At 31.0% G+C, this 25,159-nt stretch overlaps 3 protein-coding genes across 3 annotated transcripts in view; 1 reads left to right on the top strand and 2 right to left on the bottom strand.

Moving 5' to 3' along the window:
* HELRODRAFT_183207 (hypothetical protein) overlaps positions 1–1,399 on the bottom strand; it is a gene marked incomplete at both ends in the record, with an annotated part of 4,941 nt that extends 3,542 nt beyond the window's left edge. Inside the window, one exon of the mRNA XM_009012241.1 lies at positions 1,347–1,399. Within this exon, the coding sequence (XP_009010489.1) occupies positions 1,347–1,399 (53 nt within the window). The remainder of the gene's footprint in view (positions 1–1,346) is intronic.
* A 4,077-nt stretch (positions 1,400–5,476) lies between these two features.
* On the top strand, positions 5,477–7,682 carry HELRODRAFT_183206 (hypothetical protein; the record flags this gene model as incomplete). The annotated part of the gene is made up of 2 exons (XM_009012240.1): positions 5,477–5,533; positions 7,143–7,682. 2 exons carry the CDS (start codon positions 5,477–5,479, stop codon positions 7,680–7,682), a joined length of 597 nt encoding a protein of 198 aa, XP_009010488.1.
* A 17,168-nt stretch (positions 7,683–24,850) lies between these two features.
* Positions 24,851–25,159, bottom strand: part of HELRODRAFT_183205 (hypothetical protein) — a gene marked incomplete at both ends in the record, with an annotated part of 3,971 nt that continues 3,662 nt past the window's right edge. Inside the window, one exon of the mRNA XM_009012239.1 lies at positions 24,851–24,929. Within this exon, the coding sequence (XP_009010487.1) occupies positions 24,851–24,929 (79 nt within the window). The remainder of the gene's footprint in view (positions 24,930–25,159) is intronic.

The raw sequence follows: 25,159 nt of genomic DNA, 5'->3' as shown, positions 1-25,159 counted from the left end.
TAATGAAAAAATTCCAAGCAAAACACGGCGGCCAATTTTTAATATAAAAATTCTTGCGATTAAATTTCGAAGGGCGCGTGTGTAAACAATTTTGAGAAGTGTCCTTAAATTATTATTATTATTGATGTTGTTGTTTGTTGCTGCAGATGTTGTTGTTTGTTGCTGCAGATGTTGTTGTTTTTTGTTGCAGATGTTGTTGTTCGTTGTTGCAGATGTTGTTGTTTGTTGCTGCAGATGTTGTTGTTTGTTGCAGATGTTGTTGTTTGTTGCAGATGTTGTTGTTTGTTGCAGATGTTGTTGTTTGTTGCTGCAGATGTTGTTGTTTGTTGCTGCAGATGTTGTTGTTGTTGTTAGTGATGATGTTGTAAAAATTGATGTTACGCTGCTTTAGTTGATGTCGTTGTAGCGTTTAATCAAGTTAATGTCATTGTAATTAATGTTATGCTGAGTTAAAATTGTTCTTTCTGTGTAGTAATGTAGTTTCCAGTAAAATTTTCGTTAATGTTTGCTGTGGTATTTGCGAGTGTTTATGCCATCTCTCACTTGGATAAAAATTTTTTAAAATATCTATACTCACGCACTCACATTTCATTACACGCAGTTTGTGGGATTGGCGAGATTAACTTTGTAATTAAACCCCGTTACTACTGAACCAGGCGTCTTAACTATTACACCATCATGCCGCCATGTTATACTGTTTATCGTTATTTAGAAGTTTATTTTCACTCGTAAAATGTTGAATTTTAGGGAATATTTCCATATTAGATTGAAAATAAACTTTTATTTTTAAGTTATTTTAAAGGAAAATTTACATATTGAATTAAATATCCAAAGACATCAAGAAAATATGATTTATTCTATGCTTCTTAATGAAAATGATCAATTTTTTTGAAAAAAAATCACCAATTTCCCAATAAACACATTTACAGACAGACATGGGAAAAAATTGACACAAAAATTATCTACTATTGAAAAAGTAACATTTGCGGTCTAGACAATAAAAAATTTGTTCGAAATTGTAAACAAGAAAATGATGAATAAAATGATGATGATGGTGATGTCGAGATAATGTCACGATGACGACGACGACGATGAAAAAAGAATTTTAAACATTAAAATCGTCAACAGGAAAAGAATATTTTTACAGCAAAAAAATGAGAAAAAACTAAAAAAAGTAAAAAGTAAAGAAAAAAAATATGAAAAAATGAAAGAAAAAATTTTTGAAGACTAATAAATTGAGAGAAATAGTTGATGGAAGAATGAATTTTTTATTGCGTTGGATGTTTGAGTCCATGTCCCTTCATCTGATCACGACATCATCATTATTTTTATATTGTTGTTGGCACCTTTTTAGGAAAAAATTTCTCTCCCCCCTTTTTGAAAATGAATTTTTTTCCATCTTCTTTAGAAATATCTATTATGAATCGTCTATGTTTACACTGTGTTGGGAATGGAAGACATTATTTCGTCGCCTTTTTAAAATATTTTCAGACAAATTTTTATGTCGTAACTATGCTAGTTATGTTTAATATGTTAAAGAGTAATTACTATTTTATGATTATACTACTACCAGATTACTGACAAATCTAGAAAAATAAAATATAAACCTGAATTTATATGACTGAAGTTTAAATTTTATTTGTTAAAACATAAAATTCCAAAGGTTGTGTCTTTTAGATGCGTGAATTTTCACATGTATCTACACTGTCTTGAGTACATTTAGAATCATATCTAGAATCATGAAAACACCTCTTTATTTTCATTGTAAAAACATACATGAAATGAAAGAAGCAATAATTGTCAATGATAATCAAAATTAAAATATATATGTATATAGTAAAATGCTATAATAATAATAATAGTAATTGTGATAATAATTAAAGAATAAAATAACTAAGAATAATAATGATAAAAGTAATTATAGTAATTATCCAAATAGACATAGAAATGTATATATCATGTCGGGCACGAAGAAAAATTGATCTGTCTATTGAGAGAGAGAAAGAGAATGAGAGAGAGAAAGAGAGAAAGAGAGAGAGAGAGAGAGAGAAAGAGAGTGAAAGTAATTATGTTGATATATTGTGATTAACTAAGATGAAGATGATGATAAAATGATAAAATATGACTATGAAAACACAACATTTTTGAAAAGTTTACTGTAAGCCGGCAATACAAAGTGTCACGCTTCGGCAGAAAAAATATTGAATCAAATTTAAAATAACGTTTATTATTATTCTTATCATTTTTATTTTCATTATTATTATTTAATATTATTATTATTAATTTTTGTAGACTTAATTAGTCATGTGGTCAATAAGCTTTTACCATTTTGTGTATGTCCACCCAAGATCGTATGGATATTATTTATTTATTGGAAAAAACATTGTAGTCCAGTCTCATTCTCATTGCAGAATGCTTCGAGATGCATATCAGCCCGAGGAGTAAGCTTTCGTTGTAATAATGATTTCCTTTGTAAAAAAGAAGTTAATTGGAAAATGAATCGGTCCGCCAAATAATTTTATGTTTTTCTTTATGTTTTTCTTTTTATTTTTATTTGACGTACATTCACATAACCACAAAACACGACGTACACATTCGCATACCGCATCCACACGACACAAGGCCACACGGCACAAGGCCACACGACGCGACGCCACACGACGCGACGCCACACGACGCGACGCACATATCTCACGCAAGCAATCGTCGCCTCATACACGTATGTCATTAAGTGTCAGGGTTCGAGGTCCGCTATATGTTTAAGTTAATACGAAGATATAAAATGTTGGCCGGATTGAACAGGTGAGACGGAAAATGAAATAACCGAATGTAGAAACCGCGGCTGGAGTTCGTTGTTCTTGACGTTAAGAGATATTAAAATTGACTAACTTGCCAGCTTGTTATATTACATAGCTTACTATTACTGTTTTTATACTAAATAACAAAATTTATTCATCTACTACTACCTCCAATTACTCAGATCAAAAAAATTCTCTTACATTTTATTCCAAATTATTTTGCCATACACATGAATGGATTTCATCGGAAATAAATTTTTGTTAAAGATCGGTCGCATATTAAAGCGGTAGACAAATGAATTTTGTTATACAGTATATAAACAATAATAGTAATAATAATAATAATAATGATAATAATAATAATAATAATAATAATAATAATAATGTTATAATTAATATTTTTATTATTACAACTTCGTATCAGCGTACTGTATCGATTCCAATTCATTCGAATTCAGCATGTCGTAACTTTCACAGCATTGCATTGTGGGGATTTTTTTTATTGTTATTATTGTTATTGTTATTATTATTATTATTATTGTTGATACTATTATCGTTTTTATTATTATTATTCTTATTCGTTTGGCTCTAATCAGGAAGCCTTCAAGTTCTCCAAGCTTGAATGGCAGTAAATTTTTTATTACCTAGCCGTCTTCTATGGTAATAAGAAAAATAATAAAAATGAACAATAATAATAATAATAAACAATTATAATAATAACAATAATTTTAATTATAATAATATGTATGATGATGTTTGTGGTGATAATGAATAAAGTTAAAGATAAATGATCAATCCGTGTTTTTTTATTTGAAAAGAAATCATTTAAAAAAAGAGACTAAGAAACTAATTAACTTTTTTTCATTTTGGATTCCTTATGAATTAATAAACTCCAAAAAATATCAGTTGATGTGTACTGTAAATCAGGGGTGGGCAAACTTTTTGCCGTGAGGGCCGTATTGAGAACTATTTTACCTTTGAAGGGCCGCATATGTTTTTGAATAGCAAATTTTTAAGGGGAGAATTTTTTAAGATTTGTGACTCCTGGCGACCTTTATTTGCGAACAAGGCTTCGAGGGCCGCATAAAATAGCTTAGCGGGCCGTAGTTTGCCCACCCATGCTGTCTGCAAATGACTTTTTTCAAAAGTGAAAGTAGAGAAACAAATTTTTACAAGAGAAGCAGTACTATTTTTGTTTGCTATTTTGAATTTTCTAAAAAAATTGTAGACATGAAACTTCAAAGAGTTTCAAAGAAAAGGGATTTATCCATTATTTAGTTGGCTTCTATGTTCATTTTATTGTTATCAATACAAAAAAAACGATCAATTTCAGTTTTGCTTCATTCATTTCAAACCTAGAGATAAGTTCAGTGAACGGTTTTATTATGAAGCTAGTACTTTTACAGTTAAACCTTACTGCAAACCATGCTTGCTTGATGACAGCTGAAAACGTGTGAAAACTTGTAAATTTTCTTAAATTCGTGAACCTACACGCCAATAATGTAGAAAGTGATTACATATCGGGAGAAAAACAAGTTAAATAAAAATTTTTATGATAAAAAAAGATTCTTGAAATAAAAATGAATGAATACAAATTGTTAAACATCAGAGAAATGGGATTTTTTTTTTGAAGCAAACATTACCAACATGAACATAAAAACAAAAAAATAAAATGAACCATGAGAAAAATAAAAAAATCATGAAATTTTATTAAAAACGTCAATTAAAATGATAAAAAATTATTAAAGAACGTCCATAAAAAAGAGCTTAGAGGTTTTCTCCTACTTATGTCCATTAGAGAAAAAATTGGCAAAAGCATTTCATGCGAAATCTTTGAAAATTATAATTTTTAAGAATATGGAAATAAAAAAAAATAATGAAATAATATAACAAACACAATAAACGCAGAACTCGATGTAAATTATTATATAAAAAAAAATTAGATGTTAAAAATGCCAATAAATTAATGTGCGGTTTAATGATGATAAACAGTACCATGACTAACACACACACTTTGAAATATCACCTTCTTACCCCTTAATTTTGTTTGCCCAAAATAAGAAAAAATTTGGACAAAATATCAACCTCTTTTATCAATATTTACTGATAGCTCAACTGTACTGAAGATTTGGAAGTATACCAGCTTTGAATGCTCTTGCATATCGAAAGCTGTAGTAATACAATGCAGTATTTTGTAACCGGCTGAACACTGGTCACATAACTAAGTTACATAATTATTATTACATGCTAACTAAAGCTTGCTGACATCAGCAATGATGATTGATGGAGACAAATGAGAAATGCTTTTCATTGTTAGTAAGCATTAGCCAAGACTTCTTATATAAATTCCGACATGATTAGCTGAGTCATGCAGCCTTTTCTTATGTGCGTGCCTGTCTATCTGCAGACACCATCATTAATTTCTAGTCTTGATCCAGCGTGTTAGATGGACAGATCAGTTGGTTGATTGAAACTGTTATTATAGTTTTGATTTGATTGATAACGTCCAGTTGTAAATGATATAGCAGCACCTAATTAGATCTCAGACAGAAGTTAGTTTATCTTCCTGGATGTACTCTGACTGAATTAACTGGCAGCATCACTTGGCTATTTTTTTATACCATCAACTGAAACTGCATGAGACCATCTGACAGTCATCAACTTCTACAGTAGAAGAGATGGCAAAATTATGGCAAGAAATAACAAGAATATCAACAAGAGTTTTATACAAAACTGTCAGACTAAATAATAAAAAGCATTTGAAGAGTGGCGTCTGTTTTAGGAGAATAAAGTGCCGGAATCTCAGACGCAAAAATATAAATAAAAATTAATATATACACTGTCTAAGTGTCTAAATTTACTTTCACGTTCGTTACATAGCAAACATTTTTAAGAAAAACAGTTTTTAGGTTAAATTTTATAATTAATCGGATCAGATGACAGCGAGAATGAAATTCTGAAAAACTAGTAAAACATATCATTTATATTATAGAAGTTTTTGTTGAAAGACAATTTTATAAAAAAAGTGAATTTTAGGTATGCCTTTGACATTAAGATAACTCTATTTTGAATAAAAAAATAAGAAGGAAAAGCCCTCACATATTTTTGGCTGGATTTCTAGATGAATGATTATTTGGAATTAAAAAAAAGACAAATATTTGCTGACAAATAAGAAATTCAAACTTCACAGAGAAAAAATAGTTATTTAATATCTTGAAGAAAAATATGACACCGTCAAATAATTAAATGAAATCATTTTACTTGTTGCTAAGTGTGACATGTAGGGCGCAACGCATTTTAGAACAATTTAACATTTAATGTACAAAAGTGACTGAATTGGAAAAATTTTTAAAGTAATTCTATACTACATTTTTCGGGGAATAGTTTTGAAGTTCTCACCAAACTAAAAACATTTTAATGGATTGATAAAAAAAAACTTGTTCTCACATAATCTTCAAACAAATTTCAAACAAAATTCTGAAGTGTTTTCTTGAAATTAATGAATAAAATGTACATATATATATATAAATAATTAATAAATCTCGTCATGAGCATAGCTACGTGAAGAAGCCCAGGCGTATAATAAACTGTTGAATGTATAATACATGCATGTTTGTATGTATATGCATGTGTTTGTGTATGTATGTATGTATGTATGTATGTATGTATGTATGTATGTATGTATGTATGTATGTATGTATGTATGTATGTATGTATGTATGTATGTATGTATGTATGTATGTATGTATGTATGTATGTATGTATGTACGTATGTATGTATGTACGTATGTATGTATGTATGTATGTATGTATGTATGTATGTATGTATGTATGTATGTATGTATGTATGTATGTATGTATGTATGTATGTATGTATGTATGTATGTATGTATGTATGTATGTATGTATGTATGTATGTATGTATGTATGTATGTATGTATGTATGTATGTATGTATGTATGTATGTATGTATGTATGTATGTATGTATGTATGTATGTATGTATGTATGTATGTATGTATGTATGTATGTATGTATGTATGTATGTATGTATGTATGTATGAATGTATGTATGTATGTATGTATGTATGTATGTATGTATGTATGTGTGTATGTATGTTAAAACCAAAACATGATGAGTGACACTGAACCGTCAAACATCAAGTAACAAATGGATTAACACTTTGATTTGTCGTTAATTGCACATGTCGGCATTCAGTTGGATATTTTCAAGCACACAGACGCGAAGGAACCGCTGCAACAAGCACGAAATGTGGTTAGTTGCGAAAAACAGTTCCCTGCTGTCGCCTGATCTAACGCTGATCATTTTACATATTGCCTTAAGAAATTTAAGGGTGTTGGGGTCCATCGGGCCGAGAACCTCGATACATATTGGCAAGAATTCCATCGAGGGGAGGGCGTTCCCATATTTTTTCATTTTATGTATGTATGTATTTATGTATGTATGTATGTAAAGTCTACAATTGAAAGTGATTCGGAATGTGACAATTTTGTTTTAGTTAAGCGCAAAAAAAGAAACAATCATCCGAATCGTAATGACAATTCTAATTCTGTGCCGAGGGTAGTTGTAGGCTCTCGTGCACCAACGAAATCGAAGATTACGGCAAATAAAGTAGTTTTTCAAAAGAGAATATTTCATATCGGCAACGTGACAAAATGTGTAGCGTCAGATGTAGTTGATCATCTCAGGTTAAGTCAGGTGGAAGTAGTTTCATGTTTCCCTGCGTTCAAAAAAGACAAAAATGGTGTCAAGCCAGATGATTCGCAGCCCTCCACTTCCTTTCGACTCTGTGTGGATGCCAAGTACTCGGATATGATTAACAAGGAATGTACCTGGTCTGAACATGTGCGAGTTAGAGACTAGTCATTTGCATCAACTACTCGATAAAAAATGATACGATGACTTAAAATCTTTGAAAAAAAAAATAATTACATTTAGAAGTTACATTTTAAATAGAAATTACATTTTGAATTATTTTATTTTATTTTAGATTTTCAGTTATTAAATGTAACTGAACTATATTATAATGAACTAATATTTATGTTTGGACCATACTTAATTTGAACATTTATTTTTAATGTATGAACATCATTGTTAAAATCTTGACAAAATATAGACATTTATGTAAAGGTGGCTGTGCTAGATGAGCTCAATTAGTGGGCTCGATTACAGTCAGCCTGCATTCTTATAATTAATTCTTTTTAATTTTGGGAATCAAATAAAATTTCGTTTCGTTCGTTTCGTTTCGTTTCGTTTTGTATGTATGTATGTGTGTATGTGTATGTATGTATGTATGTATGTATGTATGTATGTATGTATGTATGTATGTATGTATGTATGTATGTATGTATGTATGTATGTATGTATGTATGTATGTATGTATGTATGTATGTATGTATGTATGTATGTATGTATGTGTGTATGTGTGTATGTATGTATGTATGTATGTGTGTATGTATGTATATGTATGCGTGTTTATGTGTTTGTGGGTGTGTGTGCGTGAATTTATACATGCTTCAGCTGTATTTTATGAATCCATTAGAAGCAGTGGGATAAGTTTGCTTTGCATCTTTAGGTTCTTGTTAACAATTTTTTCATGTTTCTTTAAATTTTTTCCTCTTTATGATTATTTCTCGCATTTATGATTACGTGATGTGTGTTTCTCAAAGGCCGTTTATATCAGCAAGCACAGCTACACGGAGAAAATTTGCCAAATAAAGATGCATCAGATTTGAGATTTTTTTTGGTTAATTTCACTGATATCAATTATTATTCATAGTTTTCTTTAATTCTCTAAGATATCACCAATACACACACGCATAAACACAGACACACACACGCACACACACACAAAGCACACGTGAATACGATTGAATCTACCCATCTATCATATTGCATATGATAGGCTGGGATTTATTTGAAATCGAACACGGTTTCTACAACAAGAGAACCAAGTCTCTTAACCGTTACCCTATTCCTCCTGTCTCGTTATATTAATTTAAGGAAACTACTTAAGATGTAAGCATTTCTTGTTAACATAATTTCGAATAGTGAATATAGAAATATATAAATATTCAACTGAATCATTTTTCAAAATGAATTCGGATTTTTTACCGATGTGTGTCATCTTGTGTTTTTATACACACCAGAGCTGACGATCAAAATAAAAAATCATAGAATATGAACCGATCATGCGCAAAAAATTGATGGCAAGCAACTCCTACGTCATGGTATTTATCTTCAGCCAAGAATACTCGAACAAACACAACTCATGAAAGTAAAATGTAAAAAAATGTCTTGTAGTTGTTTTAATAGCTCGTTTGTCTTGCTGGCTGGCATAAAAACATTCCGAATTACACAAAGACAAACGGAAAGGTTTTTCCATCTAGGTTATCAGCAACGATTTTTTCGGCCAGTTTTCAGTTCAATTATCGCTAATGATTCGAACATGGATTTCCATTCAGCTGGAAGAAATGATGTTAAAAGGCTAGGTTTTTTTTAAAGTAAGCATTGGTGTTTCACTACATTGTATATGTCTGTGCGTGTGTGGATGTGTGCGTGTGTGTGTTTTTGTGTGTGTTTGTTCAGTGTAAATGTAAGTTAAGATAAAGTTAAGGTGAAAAAATTTGTCGATATGTTGATGTTTATTTTCGTGCAAAATATTTTTGTTGTTTTATTTTTTAAAGAACCTTTTCTAAGGAAAGTGGAAACTTAAAATAAAATTTTTAAACAGTAGTCATAATTTGACAATTTTGTCTTAATCAGTTTTCTCATTCTTGAAAAAAATTTCAAATAAAAAGTTTAAGAGTTCTATACGTTTTTTTAGATTTTTAAATAAAAAGTTTAATAGTTCTATAAATTTTAAACCCGAAAAATTGCATAATTGCTTTTAAAGCCTCAAATTAATTTTAAAATGGTCTGGCGTCTGTGACTTCGCAACTTCTTATAACCATGCAACCTAGTTTAGCAAGAACTTTCCTGAAGCGATTGAAAGCTGATGCTTTTTTTGCTTTTTTTGCATGTTTCGCGAGTGGCACTGATGGCAAGTTGAAATAAACAAAGTCATCGAAGGCATTATCTCTTTTTTTTATTTCCCTTTCTCTCTTTCTTTTGATTTTTGTCTTTTTCTCCCTCTCTCTCTCTCTTTCTCTACTTTTCTTTCACTTTCTCAATTATTCATTTGTTTTGTTCTCTCTCTTTCTCTCTCTTTCTATTGCATATTGCACACACGAAGAAGAAATTAAAAGGAGTGGAAAGAGAGAGAGAGAAAGAGAAAGAAAGATAGAGAGAGAGAGAAAAAAAAGAGAAAGTAAGTAAGAAGAGAGAGAAAAAGAAAAAAAGTGAAAAAATTAAAAAAATATATAGATGAAAATATTACCTGAGAAGGATTGAAAGTGAAAGGGTAAGAGAATAAGAAATGAGATGGAATCATAGGCACACACTTGTTCTTATATGTTGAAAAACATGTGAGAAAGAGTGAAAAAGAAAGAGAGAGAGAGAGAGAGGAGAGAGAGAAAGAGAAAGAGTGAAAATGAAAGAGAGAGAGAGAGAAGAGAGAAACAAAGAGAAACAAATGAAAGATAAGTGAAAAGACAAATAGCTAAAATAGAATGAGGAAAAGTATATCCACCCACGCACGCATATCTTACAAAAATGACAAAACTAAAGAGTTGTCTCCACACATGATCAATGTTTTATGCATTGAACCAGCAGTGAAACGTCAGACCATCTGTCATGTTTAGAAATGCTGTATCTCTATGCAACTGCTTCCATTAGCCGAACGAGAAAAATGCTTCAAAGATTGTTGAAAATATTTTTATTGGGTATAACAGGTGAAAAAAAAAACTATACAAAAATTTTTAAAATTCAAATTTTTTTGATGATCTACTTTTTTGAAACTCACAAATCTTCAATATCTGTACATTTATTTGTTATTTTTGTGTTTCTTGTTTTTAATTTACATATAAACTTTTGTTTTTCAGTTGCTCTTTCCTGACTGACTGCACCCCTTTTTTTATTTCCAACATTCATATTTGTATGTACGCCATTACCCGATAATTGCTGAGGCTGGGAAGCAGTTTTCTGGGTATAAAATTGCAAGCAAAGATGATGCTGTGAGATAAGGAAAGATATTCTTACTGCATCTGCTGGTTTGCTTTCTCTATTTATTTATCTCTATATTTAGAATTGTTTATTTATGCAAATAGAAAAAATATAATTAAAAAAAGAAAAATAGAGCAAAAGAGAGAGAGAGAATGTAAGAAAAAAAAAACGAATCACATACACATTATATAAATCACTAAATTTTCAAAACTCAGATTTTTTCCAGATATATTTTGCCTAACATTTTAAACTCTTTCAAATTTTTCAATTTTGTCGAAAGGTTCAATTCATACTTGCTAGCTACAAATTCTCATCACGTTCCATTACAACAAACCCAGCTTTGTCCAAGTCAAACAACTTTTTCTACATTACAATTATTTATGCCAGTAGGGCTGGCGCGAGTGAGCAGGCATCTTTTAATGTTGTAGCACTGAAGAATGATGAATATAAACAATCAGAAAATCATCCGAGCATTAAGAAGAAAAGAAAATTGAAGTTTAGCTTCAATGGGCATTTCGTGTGTGTGTGTGTTTGTGTGTGTGTTTGTTTGTGTGTGTTTGTTTGTGTGTGTGTTTGTTGTTTGGTGTGCGTGTGTGTGTGTTTGTTGTTTGTGTGCGAGTGCTTGTGTGTGTCAGTGTGTTTTTTGTGTTTTTAGGTGTTTCCACTTTTATATAACCTAATTAAATTGAATAATAAAGTTAGAAGCGGCTGTAACCATCCTAGAACGAAACTTAAAATGTTAAAATGTTCATAAATTGTATTAAATTTATGAACATAAAGTTATTTTTATAATAAATAATAATAAATAAATAATAATAAATTTTATAATAGTGTCACATTATGTCACATTTTTTATTTTTATAAATAATCATAAATTTCATAATAATGTCAAATTTGTCATATAAATTTTTTTTATTAAATTATTTCGGAAAGAAATTTTTTCTAAAAAAAAAATGTTTGTGACATACATGCAGAAGAAAACAGTTTCACGATGATGACAGAATAGAATATAACCTAGTTAGTTTCACCTTGCCTTATCTTTATTTCAGAGTCATAGTAAACATTTGTATGCGTGTGTATGTGTGTATGTGTCTTTACATGCGTGTGTATGTGTTTGTGTGTGTGTGCTTGTGTGTGTGTTTGTGTATGTAGAAGTGTATACAAAACGTGTCTGTTCATTTATCTGAAGTTTTTTGATACTTATATAACTTCGTAATAGGGTGTTCGTTTGTGTGTTTGTTTGTGTTTGTGTTTATTGGTGTGTATGTGTGTGTGTTTGTTTGTGGGTTTGTTTGTGTTTGTGTGTGTGTTTATTGGTGTGTATGTGTGTGTGTTTGTTTGTGTGTGTTTGTTGGTGTGTTTGTGTTTTTTTTAGTTTCTGAAATCATGATTAACAACTTAAAAGAGAATTCATTGGAAGCAGTTTAATTAAAACAAACGAAAATTTATTATTATCTAAAGTAGAAAAGTTTTTTAGAATTTTTTGCAATGTAAGCGGAGCATCTTTTATATAATTTCAAACTTTTTTCCTCCCAACAGAGAGTACCTCAGATGTATGTATGGCTTCGCAAAATTTAATGACCATAAGCCTATTTCTCAATTAAAATTGTTTCATTTCGGTGTTATATTTAGGTCTAGAAGTTTCTTGGCAAGATTTTTGTGCATGGTTTTTCGTTGGCTTTCTCTCGTAATACTATCTCCAGTATGTTTATTAATATTATGAGAATGTAATGTTCAATGCGACTAACACTACTGTTGTGTTTGAGAGCAATTTCACAAAAAAAAATTTTTTTTCTGAGATATAGCAACACTGACAACACCATTTTAGCCACGTTATCTGTTTTCGGATAAAAATATTTTCAGTTTTTGCAGTTGAAAATGTGAAATCCATCCAAATAATTGTAGATTATTTGGACAGATGCGTGCGAGATTTCTGCGTGTGAGCGACCGCAGTTAGGATGACCTTTTTATTACAGTAGTTGAAGCATTTTTCTCACAAACTCACTTTGAATGAGTCGCTAGGGTTGCAGACGATGTGGGCTATGACTGATTAAAAAGAGGGAGTTTCGATCAGAATAATACCTTCTGGGAATGTTTGTTATTAAAGTGTTAGATCGACTGCAAATATGACGATGATATGGCATTGAAATGATGAAAGTTGACGATGAAGGTGACGAAGAATGATATGGATGATGAAAAACTGAGCAAGAGTTTGCGTGTTAACATTGCGACATTGTTTCCCCTCTCTTACACGAGTGTATTTGTCTGACTCGTCTAAAGAAAGCACCAAGAAGCATGATTACAATAGTTTACAGTTTACCGCTAATGGCGTTCCGACTGATGACGATGACGACGAAGATGACAATGTTTCGGTAATGATGATGATAATGAAGAAGATGATGTTGTCTTGGTAATGATGATGATGAGGACAAAGAATGGTGATAATGTTTTGGTAATGTTTTGATGACGATGAGGGATGGTGATGATGACAGTTTCGATGATGATGACGATGATAACAATGATGATAGTCTTATATGTGATGATGACACTAAGAAAGTGGCATTGATGATGATGATGATAACGATGATGATGATGGTGATGATGATGACGACGATGATGATGATGCTGTGGTTGTGACAGCATAAAAATTTTTATAACAAGGTTTCTTTTCGCTACTTTCGTTTTACTACATCACCATCATCATCATCGTCGTCATCGTCATCGGCATCATCACTATCATCACAATCATTAACATCATCTTCATCATCATCTCAACCATCATCATCATTATCATCATTATCTTAAAATCACCATTTTATCATTAATAAATTATCATCATCATCGTTGTCGTCATCATCATCATCATTATCCTCATCTTCATCATCTTCTTCTTCTTCTTCATCTTCTTCATCATCTTCAGCAACACCACGACCATCACCATTATATTTTTATCGAATCAATCTTAAAAAAAATAATATTAATCAAGCGGAGAACACTTTTGCGGAGTGATGCAAGTTTTTCTTCCTCCTCCTCCTTCCACATCTTTCATTCGTTCTTTCGTTCCAACATAGCGCTTCACTTTTCATTTCCATGCTTCTTCACATTTCGGCACAAAAACAATTCATCTTGTTTCTACTCTTACTTTATTTTTCTACCTGCTTTCAGACGAGTACAGCTAACCAAGTTCAATGACATTAAATAAAATTATTTTAAGATGGTTTTGATCGAAATGGTTCATGGTGAAGAGATTTTTCACTCTGGACTATGGCCGTACCTAGAGCTAACCTATGGACAACCTCTCATCTAAAACAACTTTTTGTTTATTAAAACATTGTATTTATCAAGTTTTTCGATACTACACAATTTTCTCGTAAAATGTGAACTCTTCTTGATAAAATTTCAAATGTCTCATAAATATCGGTAAAATTTCGTCCTGAAGAAAGTCTACAGAGGACTAAGACACACCTTTTAAAAGTTTTTATAAACTCACAAATGTACACACACACATATGTACACACACACACAAGCACACACATATGTACACACACCCACATATATGTACACACACACACACGCACGCACACGCACACACACACGCACAGACACACACAGAAAGGCAACAGAAACGCGACGTCGTTTGCTCGTAAGTTTAAATTACACGAGCTGAAACATTTGTTTGTCTTTCAGATGAGGGAAAAAGTTAATTTAAATAGTGACAAAAAACGGATTATTATTATTATTTATTATTATTATTATTTTAATTATTAATATTATTGCTTTTTTATTATTTACGAAAGCAGAAATTATGACACACACTCTGGTGACAGACAACATAACAGTAGACTTTGTCATCATCATCATCTTCAACGCCATCCTTAGTTTTAGGGTCATCGGCTTCATCGTCATCGTCGTCGTAATCATATTTATCATCATCATAGTCGTCGTCGTCTTCATAAGTAGCAGCAGCAACAGTAGTAGCAGCAGCAGCAGTAGTAGCAACAGAATCGTCTTCGTGACATTTCAGATGATATTTAACTCTCTAGTAAGGTGACGAAAAAATTAATAGGTGGAAAATGAACTCGATTAGCATTTTGACAACAGCCACAATTGCCACTACTACTACTACTTCTACTATTATTATTACTAATAATAGTACTACTACCACCACTACTGGTTTTAGTACTACTACTGACGCTACTACTACTACTACTACTACTACCACTACTACTACTACTACCCCTACTGGTTTTACTACCACTACTATTACTGCTACTACTGCTACTACTACTACTACCACTACTACTACTACTACCCCTACTGGTTTTACTACCACTACTATTACTGCTACTACTGCTACTACTACTACTACCACTACTACTACTACTACCCCTACTGGTTTTACTACCACTACTATTACTGCTACTACTGCTACTACTACTACTACCACTACTACTACTACTACCCCTACTGGTTTTACTACCACTACTATTACTGCTACTACTGCTACTACTACTACTACCACTACTACTACTACTACCCCTACTGGTTTTACTACCACTACTATTACTGCTACTACTGCTACTACTACTACTACCACTACTACTACTACTACCCCTACTGGTTTTACTACCACTACTATTACTGCTACTACTGCTACTACTACTACTACCACTACTACTACTACTACCCCTACTGGTTTTACTACCACTACTATTACTGCTACTACTGCTACTACTACTACTACCACTACTACTACTACTACCCCTACTGGTTTTACTACCACTACTATTACTGCTACTACTGCTACTACTACTACTACCACTACTACTAAGATCACCAATATGAAAAAAAAGAGAAGAATAAATATTGGCCACATAGAGACGCTTGGTTGCCTCGAAAGAACTCCATTGATTTTTATTCAAATCAACATAATTTTGATTTCATGTTTGTGTGCGTGTGAGTGTGTGTGTGATTTATGTATGTGATTTTTCTGTGTATGGGTGTGTGTGTATTTATACACGCAACTGCATGCATATATGTAGGTGAACGCATGTATAAAATGCATCATTTCACGTTTTGCTCAGCAAACAACAGAGCCTAAATTAAAAAAAATGTATATATGTAAGTTTATAAGTATGCATGCATGTGCGCGTGTGTGTGTGCGTGCGTGCGTGTGTGCGCGTGTGTGTGTGCGCGCGTGTGTGTGTGTGTGCGTGTGTGTGTGTGTGGATGGGTGGGTGTTTATACATTTATGTAGGTACATACTATGAATTCTGGCATTCCCAATTTGCAAACACAAACAATCATTAATTAATCGATCGATCATTTAGTCAAATGAATAATTAATAATAGTTTCTACGTACGGCAATCGGTAGAAAAAGTGTCATTGTCAGTCACTCTTTGTGTTTGTTTAGTTTATTGATTAATCAGATGAGACATGACATGGCAACCAATCATACAACCAACCAACCAGCCAACCAACCAACCAACCAACCAAACATCCAACCAACCATCCAACCAGCCTACCATCTAACCAGCCAGCCAGCCAACCAACCATTCAACCAACCAAACATCCAACCAATCAACCAGCAAAAATTTTTGCCACATACACGTTGCAAAAAACTAAACTACTTAAAATAGGTTAAAAAAACTGTCAGAAAACCGAATGATAACAACCGTGATGATGATAATGGTGATGAGAATAAAGATGATGAGAGACAGGAAAAGGAGGAAAAAGAAGATGAAGAAGAAAACCTGGGCATATTGAATAGAACAGAAACCGCATATGCTACCATAGCTGCCCGCCTGACATTCGATACAGTACATATGTATGCTGAAGTTAGTGGGTGACAGACTGCAATGAACCTTGATGTGATGATGACGATGATGATGATGTGATAATGACGAGAATGATGACGATGTTGATGATGATATGACAGATAGCTATGATGATGATGATGGTGGTGGCGATGATAGTAATGATAATGATGATGGTGATGACAATAACGATGATGAAGAATTATATTATGAAATATTATGAAATTATGAATTATATTTTTTTCCACCAACCTTTCAAAGGAGACCAGCATAGTCAGCCAGCATGAGGCCATCTGAGCTGATAACATCATTGGCCACATTACGTATTGCAAGTAAGCTCTGTTTTTTATTTTGACAAAAATGGTGATTTTCATAGTTTTGAAAAAAAAAATTTAAATAAATTAAGAATAGCTTAAAACAATTGTTTGAAAAAACACATCTATTTGCATTTGGTTGCAATGAGTTACAAGTATTTTACAAAAAAACAGTAAATTTTCAAACTATACAAAACTCACCAACACAAAGATAAAAATATACACACACAACAAACAAACTCACGCACACATACATACATATATACATACATACATACATGCATACATACATACATACATACATACATACATACATACATACATACATACATACGCCGACGTGTGAGACTAACGATACATTAAAGTGTTAACCCTTTTAATCAGATGTTTGACTGTTTGGTGTCATTCATCACGATTTGGTTTTAACATACATACATACATACATACATACATACATACATACATACATACATACATACATACATACATACATACATACATACATACATACATACATACATACATACATACATACATACATACATACAAACAAACAAACAAATACTGTTACGCTCGCATGAGCAAGTATCAAGCATATATCTCCAATTTCTGGACATAAGAATGCGTTTGACCTTAATGTAGTTAATGTCGAGTTTATGTAGCAGATAAATATTAGGGGAGAATTTTTTACAAGTCCCAAATTTTATCATATTCATTTCAAATACAAAAATACAATTATTTCAGTTTATTATTCCATTTTAAATACAAAAATACAATTATTTCAGATTATTATTCCATTTTAAATACAAAAATACAATTATTTCGGATTATTATTCCATTTTAAATACAAAAATACAATTATTTCAGATTATTATTCCATTTTAAATACAAAAATACAATTATTTCGGATTATTATTCCATTTTAAATACAAAAATACAATTATTTCGGATTATTATTCCATTTTAAATAAAAAAATACAATTATTTCGGATTATTATTTCATTTTAAATACAAAAATACAATTATTTCAGAACGAATTTTGCTATAGTACTTTGATACAATGTATTATTGTTGCAATCTTAATGCACGTATTATTCAAACAATTCAAAATTATAGAGAACTCCAAAATGTCAAATTTCACAAAAGTTTTTAGTGAAAATAAAAAATATCATTAACTAGATCTTGCTTCAAAATAATTTTAACAACATTTTAACATAAAAATTAAAATTTAACAAAATTTAACAAAATATTAACCAAAATTCATTGTGCTCTGTCGAAAATTGAATCACAAACGAACACAACAAAAAAAAAATTGTAGCCGGTAAACGAAATGCTTCTACATAATTGATCTAATATAAACAGATAATGATGAACCTACAGCCATTAAATAAAATAATAATACAAATATTTATTCGAAATTCTTCTTTAAAATGGTCATTCCAAATATTTTTACCGACAAAAGATGGAGAACACCAAACCACATGTATTTCAAATTTTGACCAGTTCGCTGCGAAGTAATTCAATCCACTAGATGCACTGATGTAAGAACATTTTTACAATGCTTATAATGACGAATTAACCATTCAAAATGATCATTCCTACATCAGCTGAGTTGTCTTCTTCCTTTACAAACCAATAAATGATTACATATTAAAATTTACATTTACATTCTAAATCCAGGCGAAGATATGTTGCTGCAAATAAAATTTTGTAAACTTACTGGTACTTAAATTTAACTTTGTAAATCCACTACCAGGTACTGTTCATATGAGAGCCTTCGGGAAAGCAAGATAAAGATTCTACCATAGAAATTAATGTACACAATACTTCTTCATTTTAAATGCAAATATACATATATGAAACCAAGAAAAAACATACTTTGTAGGACTAAACCGACAAAAAACTCACACACTCTCACAGAGATTCACACACAAACACATATACAAACAAACACAACCACAAACACATATACAAACAAGCACAACCACAAACACATATACAAACAAACACACACATAAACACATATACAAACAAACACACATAAACACATATACAAACAAACACACACAAAAACACATATACAAACAAACGCACACATAAACACATATACAAACAAACACACACATAAACACATATACAAACAAACACACATAAACACATATACAAACAAACACACACACAAACACATATACAAACAAACGCACACATAAACACAAACAAACACACACATAAACACATATACAAACAAACACACACATAAACACATATACAAACAAACGTACACATAAACACATATACAAACAAACACACACAGGAACACATATACAAACAAACACACACATAAACACATGTACAAACAAACACACATAAACACATATACAAACAAACACACATAAACACGTACGCAAATGAACAAACACAAACACACACAATCACATATACAAACACAAACACAAACGAACACACACACGCACTTAAACCTCAACCTCGGACTTCACAATGTCATCGAACTTTTATTTTTTACCAAGGCAATTTTTTCGACAAACAAAGACTCGTTGGCTAATTTTGTAGTTGTAAAAAGATTTTTTTTTCTGTAAAATCGTAAACTAAATTAATTGTTACTTTTATTATTTGGAATTGTATGCGCTGGCTATCATCCAAATGATGATGTTATATAGTATTTCACAACTGAAATCCGTTCACAACGACTACTCCCACAATGCTAATTGGCTTGAAACTCTTTTCAGAAACTTTCCAAACTTCAAAAATTTGAAAAATTTAATTACTCTGTTAATAACTCCATTAGCTCTGTTGAACGGATTCATACATTCATCTCATACTACATCCACTACCCGTATACACAACTCATGCATACACAAACACTTCTCACACAAACACTCCTCCCACACACACGCACACACACACAGGCACGCATTCAACATACAAACGAAATTTATTCAGATATATTAATATATTCCATTACATACAATTCACAAAAAGCATTTTTACACATCCACACACACACACCACACACACACACACACCACACACACACACACACCACACACACACACACATATATATATAAACACACACACAGACACACACACACTATTCGTCATACATATTACAGAGTTTTTCGCATGTAAAGATTCTCCACTGAACCTCTTGGTCTCTGGCGTTGAAAATTATCCTATTTCTTAAGAAAAACAAACACGGCGTGACTTTAATATAAACATGTCGTTTAAAAACAGAAATAATAAAATTGACATTTTCTTTTTTGTCTTTTCTGTTTTTTTACCTAAAAAAATTCGCGACATTGTTTAGATTAAAAAAAATTTTTTTTTTCTAATAACGAGTAAGACGACGGAACACAGAAGCGAAAAATGGCACCCGACTTGATACATGGTGCGGTTGAGATGAGGATGATTTTTCATCTTTGCGTCGGGAAAAATTGAAATTAAAAATAGTTTTTGTCTCCCTAAACTTGCAAAGTCGACGAAAAAAATTTTTTTTTGTATTACGAAAAACATGAAAAAATATTGAAAAAATGTTTTATGGGATAGATATTTTTTAAAAATGTTTTGTTTTCCTAAAAATAAATCCCAAATAGTAATAAAATTTTTACGAAACAACACAGTGATGGATTATTTTAGTCATAAAGATGATGATAGCCAAAAACTCATTACTGAAACTTTTTGTCACACATAGTAATTATATTCCAAAACAGTTTTCAAATCAACAATTCTCATCAATTTTTTTAGTTACAAAATCACACACACACAAACAGACACACAGACACACACTCACACACACACACATACAAACATTGCAGATAATGTATACATATACAAACGTTGTATATAAACATAAAGTATATACCAAAAGTATACATAGACAAACGTTGTATATATACATAAAGTATATACCAAAATATACATATTCAAACGTTGTATATATACATTAAGTATATACCAAAAGTATACATATACAAACGTTGTATATATACATAAAGTATATACCAAAAGTATATATATACAAACGTTGTATATATACATAAAGTATATACCAAAAGTATACATATTCAAACGTTGTATATATACATTAAGTATATACCAAAAGTATACATATACAAACGTTGTATATAAACATAAAGTATATACCAAAAGTATACATATACAAACGTTGTATATATACATAAAGTATATACCAAAAGTATACATATTCAAACGTTGTATATATACATTAAGTATATACCAAAAGTATACATATACAAACGTTGTATATATACATAAAGTATATACCAAAAGTATACATATACAAACGTTGTATATATACATAAAGTATATACCAAAAGTATACATATACAAACGTTGTATATATACATAAATATATACAAAATTATATTTGGATGCGTGAGTGTCAAGTTTGGAAATTTAATGAACCGTTGAGTTTGACCAAGCGTGTAATAACAAAACTATAGAAATACCCATCCAGTCGTAACTGTGAATAGTCGCTTGGATGTTTGTATTAGGCAAATGAATGTTTGTATTCTCTATAATACAATTGCTATTTTCCGGTATTATTTCGGTATGTAGTGAACATAAAACTTTTCGCTATGATACGGCGTGATATGTTGTGAATAGTAAGACCATGCAAACGTTTAACTATGTAACACTTTGAAAAAAGCCGATCGTATGTATGTTTAAGTTTTAATTTTAGTATTTAAATTAGTTTTAAGTTTTAATAATAATTGGTGTTTGTTGTTAATAATTGATTCGAGTGGAACTAAACATGATAATTTTTTCAAAAAATTTGTCAATTGTATGACGCAGTTAAATGGATTTGAATGTGGCATGACTTAGGTACGGAGAAGAGAATAGATACATTTAGAAAAATATGTTTGTGTATGTACTCTTTTTTCATGTTTCAGAATAAAATGTATATGTGCATGTAGAAAATGAACGAGCCAGATATTGATAACCAAGCCAACGCTGATTTGAATCTAATCTAGGCTGACGAGTCACGTATAAAATGGAACTTTTCGGCACCTCTCGTAAAAAAAATAGGTCCTAGTTTGTGTGTGTGTGTATGTGTCTGAGTGTGTGTGTGTCTGTGTGTGTTTATGTGCGTCTGTTTTTTAAAGCGTTTGTATGTGTGAGATTTTTTCTTTTTGAGATGAAACCAATTGTCTGAATTTTCAAAATTCTATCAGTTCTTCTGAATAATTCATTCATTCCCAAATTGTGTTAGGTGTTATAAATGAGTGGCTTGAGTATGGCGTTTGAATATACTAACGTAGCTGTAAAATGTGAATTTTTTTTTAAATAATTATTGATATAGGCATCACTTTAGCATAAGAATTTATTAAAAATTTTGTGAAAAATATTTCCATACACTCTTTCATTCTGTTTACTTTATTTATAATTCATTAAGCAGGCGTTTTTCTAAAAGCCTTAATCTATTTTTGAAGTTTTATTTTTGGATTATTGATTAAAAATTCTTAAAAAAAGTGAGTCAACATCTAATTAGAACTGTTTTAATAAGATAAAAAAAATACGAAAAAAAAATCTTTTTGACGTTTGTATGGCCAAACCTTAGCTTAAATGGTGACAAGATTGTCACATTGAAATGAAAATAAACTTCACCATGGATCTCTTTTTAGCCAGTTTGCAGTTGCAGAAATGCCTTTTCGCCACCTAAAAAACAAAAAAAAGTTAAAAACTGGCATTTGCCTCACATGCGTATAACTGGAATGAAATCAGTGAAGGAGGTTGAAAATTTGAAGAAGAAAAAAATTTTTTGTGCGTGGGATTTAAAATTAAAAACTAATGGAATAAAAAAAATTTACAGTAAGAGTTAGAAATAAGAATGTTGTTTGTACCTTGAATTGTCACGGAAAGAAGAAAGATGAAAATGAAAGAAAGAGATAAACTTGGATAAAAAAAAAGTGTGTTGAAAAGAGAGAAGAAAGAGCAAGAGAGAGAGAGAGAGAGAGAGAGAGAGAAAGACAGAAAAAGAGAAAGAAAGAGAGAGAAAGAGTGTGATGTGTGCGTATAAAAATTATAGTAAATTTCAACGGGGGTATAAATCAAAGTTTAAAAATGATGAGAAAAAAATATAGAAAGAGAGAGGTGATAAAAAAGATATAGAACAGAGCGGAAAAAGATTTTAAGAGCTAGAAACAAAACTTTACAAAAATTTATATCTACGAAGTAAAATATTATCGCAGACAAGTTGGTATAGAGTAATAATTGAAAATGATTGTTATAAAAATGAATAAAAAAGAATCGGCAGAAGGATAATTTTTTTAAAAATGTGAATGAAATTTATATGAAGACTTATTTTCTCCTCCCAATTCCATGAGTGGATCATCTGCAAAGGTCAAATCTTCTACATCTTGTAAGAGTGTTTATCGTTGCATTCATTTTTTCTATTCTTATTCATTTTTTAAATGTTTTTTTTTTATTAGTTTTCAGAAGCCGCAGTAAAAAACAGGTAAAGTATGTAGAACAAATAAACGTTAATCAATGTATCACACACTTCGCATGTGATTGGTGGGGATGTAGTTGCTTTCAAACCCGGTAATTAAATCCACAGTGCCGAGCACCTTAATCCTTGTACCATCGTGCCGATGTATCAGCTGGATATAAAATTGTTTGTAAAAATCATATAAGTAGCTCTATTCGCATTGTCATTCCCAGACTTTTGAAAATTTTTTCATTATAACAAGATTTTCATTACTTTTAAGAATTAAAATTTTTTTATTTATAACAAATTCATTATCATATTTCTCAGAAGTATCACCATCCACCACTTACCAACATATTTTTTTCAAACTCTCACATTTAAAATCATTTCAAAGTTTTAAAATTTTTTTTTCAAAATTTTTGTGGAAAGAAAGAAAAAAAACTTACTTTTCCTTGAAAATTCATCAAGTTCTTATTAAAGCAAACTTCGAGAATGCTAACACATCATGAAAGCTTACTTCATAATTGACTGTAGAATTTTCCGTGGGAGTATAATTGCGCTACGAAATGCGCTTTCGAATTAGCTCATCTTGAGACTTTAAACGTTGGAATAATTATGGCGAAATTTGACATCAAATAATTTCATAATTTCTCTATATTAAATTTTTTTTAAATAGTTTTCAAAGGCGCCAACAACAAGTGCAGACGTAAATCAATGATTCTTCTATATTGTCGCACAATAAATTTTTTTTATGCTATATTATGCCATATTGTATATGTTTATGTGTCTTGCATGTACTTTACTAATGAAAGAAAAAATCTTTTACAGCTTACGTCATGACGTAGATAAAAAGCTACATCTATTAAGACCTTTCATTTGATAGTTTAGCGGCAAATCATAAGAATGCATGTTAGACCGATAATAATAATTTTTGCAGTACGTGCCGACATCCATCTTAAAATGTAAAATTACTTAACTAATGCGATCTTCAACTCATGGTTCGAAATGTCATGTATAACATTTTCAGTGAATTCGTTTTTAATGTGCTTGTTTGTATGCTAGCCTGGTACATACATCTTACATAGCTATCGATTCAAATGTAAATTTTTTTTATGAATTGTTGGAAAAATCAAATCGTACAACGTCAGATAAGCAGTTTGTATTGGTTGAGAGGGACAGACACGCTCGGGCATCAATATAAATATGTTTTTACACATAGAGGCTTAGGTTTTAATCAGACGACAATGCTGATTCTACCCACAATTTATGTGATGCGCCACTTTTTTCTGATAGCTTTTCAGACCGGTAATAAATCGAGCACTTAATTTATATTTTTGTTATGGATATCTTCTTCTTCTCACTGGACTGATTGTGTTTCTGCTGGTTTTGCGTGCATTGTTGTCGCCTGTAATGTATAAGATGCATGTGTGTTTATTAATTTCTGAGATGAATTAGGAGATAGCTTTCTTCTGTTAACATGGCATCTTTATACGGCTTGTTTGTGACTGTGATGTAGTATTTTGCGCCGGTTCCATCTTATTTTTCGGTAGGTTTATATCAGTAGTAATGAGATTAAGGTAAGATATCCCGATAGAAACACTGTCATCGTCCCATTCTTATCCGTATCATTCAATC

Source organism: Helobdella robusta, assembly GCF_000326865.2.
Source record: "Helobdella robusta unplaced genomic scaffold HELROscaffold_101, whole genome shotgun sequence".
Classification (NCBI taxonomy): Eukaryota; Metazoa; Annelida; class Clitellata; order Rhynchobdellida; family Glossiphoniidae; genus Helobdella; species Helobdella robusta.
The sequence above is the reverse complement of the archived record's forward strand: the minus strand, read 5'-3'. Positions and strand labels throughout refer to the sequence as shown.